Source organism: Erpetoichthys calabaricus, chromosome 11, assembly GCF_900747795.2.
Source record: "Erpetoichthys calabaricus chromosome 11, fErpCal1.3, whole genome shotgun sequence".
NCBI classification, from domain to species: Eukaryota; Metazoa; Chordata; class Cladistia; order Polypteriformes; family Polypteridae; genus Erpetoichthys; species Erpetoichthys calabaricus.
Window position 1 is genome coordinate 21,888,286 of NC_041404.2, and position 3,468 is coordinate 21,891,753.

At 42.0% G+C, this 3,468-nt stretch overlaps 1 protein-coding gene across 1 annotated transcript; it reads left to right on the forward strand.

The window, feature by feature from the left end:
- Positions 1-224: 224 nt before the first annotated feature.
- On the forward strand, positions 225-2,988 carry pou4f3 (POU class 4 homeobox 3). Its single transcript, XM_028812527.2, has 2 exons — positions 225-731; positions 1,004-2,988. Exons 1-2 carry the CDS (start codon positions 612-614, stop codon positions 1,895-1,897), a joined length of 1,014 nt encoding a protein of 337 aa, XP_028668360.1. The 5' UTR covers positions 225-611; the 3' UTR covers positions 1,898-2,988.
- Positions 2,989-3,468: the final 480 nt, after the last annotated feature.

Genomic DNA, 3,468 nt, shown 5'->3' on the forward strand with positions numbered 1-3,468 from the left:
ATACATCTGTAAATCAATTATGTGGAGCTTTAAACGATGTACCTTAACGCAACTTCTTTAAAACTATGCTATATCTTATTAGAAGCTATTAAATCCCTAATATGCAGATCAACCTTTAAAGTGAGCTAACAAGATGTGCGTGTGCTAAGATGGTATGTTAGGTAATAAACATTTTAAGCGTCCTGAACATGGATGGTAGCTGTAGTTATAAATAGGATTTGAAGAGTAAATGACAAGATATTGTTTATGAGTCGACTAATACAGTTAGACGTGGAGCGATACTGGCTTTCCGCGCCCAAGCCTTCTTTTGTTGAAGTCGACACATATTACTATTAGGCATTTTAAAATGACCAGGTCATAGAAAGATCTTTGGAGATGAACGGCTTCGGCTCTTCTGGCTAATTTCCTTAGATTCTGTTTGCAATACGCTTGCGCACAGCCGCCGGTCCTATTCCTGGCATGTAGCTTGTAAGATGAGTAAAGAAGCAGGGGGAGAGAGATACATAGAGAGCGGCTCTGTCATTGGAAATAGCTCACTTTGACAGGAGCAAGCCAGAGAGTCAAGCCAGCATCTATGTCAGGGCTGCCTACCTGCAAGGTGTGCAGCAAAGATGATGACCATGAACAGCAAGCAGACTTTCGCAATGCACCCTGTTCTGCAAGACCCCAAGTACTCCAGCCTACACTCCAGTTCTGATGCTATGCGCAGAGTTTGCCTTCCAACCCCACAGGTATGTAAATCTGCATAATTACTGCTTTAAGGCACAGTTTTGACAGGCACAAGCTTAATGTTTTTTTCATGTTGGCAGAACAATCAGATATCTCTGTACCTCTTTCCCTGCCTGTCTCTGATCCACATGTCTATTCAAGCAGAGCTTCTGCCTTCATATTAATTTTTATGACCTGGGCTTTGAGGAGAATTCTCTCTGTGCTTGAAAATGTTTTTTAATCCTGAATTGACAGAATTCCCAACTGACTCCAATGTGCGCATTCTTGCTTGCAGCTCCAGGGCAATATATTTGGAGGCTTTGATGAGAGTCTGCTGGCCCGCGCTGAAGCTCTGGCGGCTGTTGACATTGTCTCCCACGGCAAGAGTCATCCTTTCAAACCAGACATAACCTACCATACGATGAGCAGTGTCCCCTGCACATCTACCTCCTCCGCCGTGCCCCTCTCTCACCCATCTGCCTTGACCTCTCACCCGCACCACTCGGTCCACCAATGCTTGGAAGGAGACCTACTGGATCACATCTCTCCGAGCTTGACAGTGAGCGCGATGGGGGCACCTGATCCGTCTGTAATGTCCGCTCAAGTTCATCAGCATCATCTCCAGACCATGGGCCACCTCCACCAGGCGATGGGGATCGGTCACCCCCATTCACTCTCGACTCATAATGGAATGACCTGCATTAACGACGTCGAATCCGATCCCCGGGAGCTGGAAGCTTTTGCGGAGAGGTTCAAGCAAAGGCGCATCAAACTCGGCGTGACCCAAGCCGATGTAGGTTCGGCCCTGGCCAACCTGAAGATCCCCGGGGTGGGTTCTCTCAGCCAGAGCACCATCTGCAGATTCGAGTCCTTAACCTTATCACACAACAACATGATCGCTCTGAAACCCGTCCTGCAAGCCTGGCTCGAAGAGGCTGAGGCGGCGTACAGAGAGAAAAATAGCAAACCGGAACTTTTTAATGGCAGCGAGAGGAAAAGAAAACGGACGTCCATCGCCGCCCCCGAGAAGCGCTCCCTGGAAGCGTATTTCGCCATCCAGCCCCGTCCGTCCTCGGAAAAAATCGCCGCGATCGCTGAAAAACTGGACCTCAAAAAAAATGTCGTCAGAGTCTGGTTTTGTAATCAAAGACAAAAACAAAAAAGAATGAAATACTCAGCAACTCACTAACGGGGAATAATCAGCCTGACTTTATATGAATTCAGAACGCATAGCAGGGATCTTTAAACCTCTCCTAAGGACTTGCAAAGCCATGGAAGGACTTTTTTTTTCCTCGCTCACTTTTCTAATGTAACCACACAGCAGTCAGTTTAAAAGGTTTGAGATATTTTGTAAAATTGTATCTGTACAGAATTATACATTATGTACATACCTAAATTAATACTCCTATATGTATTGTGCACTATGAAAGTAAATTGCTTGTCACTTTGAAAAAAAAAGTTTGTTGCTGCAATGTATTTGACAAATCGTGTCTGCAATAATATGCATTAGAGCCAATGGACGGTGGAAAATGAGAAGCCCCTCTAAATAACTTCTGTGTTTGAAAAGAATTTGTTTCAGTCAATGAAAAAGAAATCCTTTCTGGAGACTCCACATTTTTTCCACTCATTGAATGAGCACATGTCTAATAAACTGTAAACCCTTAAGGGAATGCGATAACGAAGCCCTCCTTTTCGTGTTCATTTGAATTCTCACTGTTACTTATATTGCTAACAGATAAATTAATGAATAAAATGCTTTGTTACCAAGCTGTCATGTTATTACAAGTTATTATCCCAAGAAGGGCAAGTAGACTTTGTAAAGGATCGGATTGTATGCCTTTAGTCACCTCAAAATGTACATAACACCATTTTTGGTCAAGGGTCTATGTGCTGTTTCTGAATACTTTATATTTGTTAAAAACAAACAGCGGTACCTCAGCATAGTGTTAGTTCCGCGTTTACCATCTGTCTGCCCATCTATATATGTGCCCACTGTTCTCCTGCGCTTTAATGGCGAGGGAGGCAGTGCAATGTTACACGATCCCATAGTTTCATATTTATCTGAAATGGCTGGAGTTGCAGTCAGTTTACAGAGTAGGAAATTAATCATCAATTTTATTTTCCTTAAATATATCGAGCAGTTTTATTTATGACAACTTTAAGTTTTCATTCATTTGAATAAATAACGCATGCTGTATAAAGAAGAGGCTGTCACATTCTAACGGTTCTTTTATCTCACGTTATTATTCTTTTTAAAGACTCAAGTGTGACTCTGTTTTAATCACTGACTACATTAATTACAATAAATACGTTATTATTTAATAAAACATGAAGCCGAGTATGGTCTTTTCTTTATAGCTGAATAAAATAAAGGATGTTTTAGTGACTATGCAGACAAAAACTGTTCTGTTGTTCTTAATATCTTCATACACCTTTGATGTTAATAATGGCCTTAATGGTATTGTTAAACAATATCAGAAAGCTTTTTATCATAAATAAATAAATAACAGTTAATTTGGAAATTGCGTGGGAACAGATTCACGGTTTATGGTTAAGACTTGCTTTCTTACAAATCGCTTCCTTTTCCTGCTAATTTAGCTTAAAAGATCATTTTGAATGCACATACTTTTAAATATTAGTGCCGCTATAATTATATAATATATATATACGTGTGTGTGTGTGGTGGGCTGGCGCCCAGCCCGGGGTTTGCTTCCTGCCTTGCGCCCTGTGTTGGCTGGGGTTGGCTCCAGCAGACCCCCG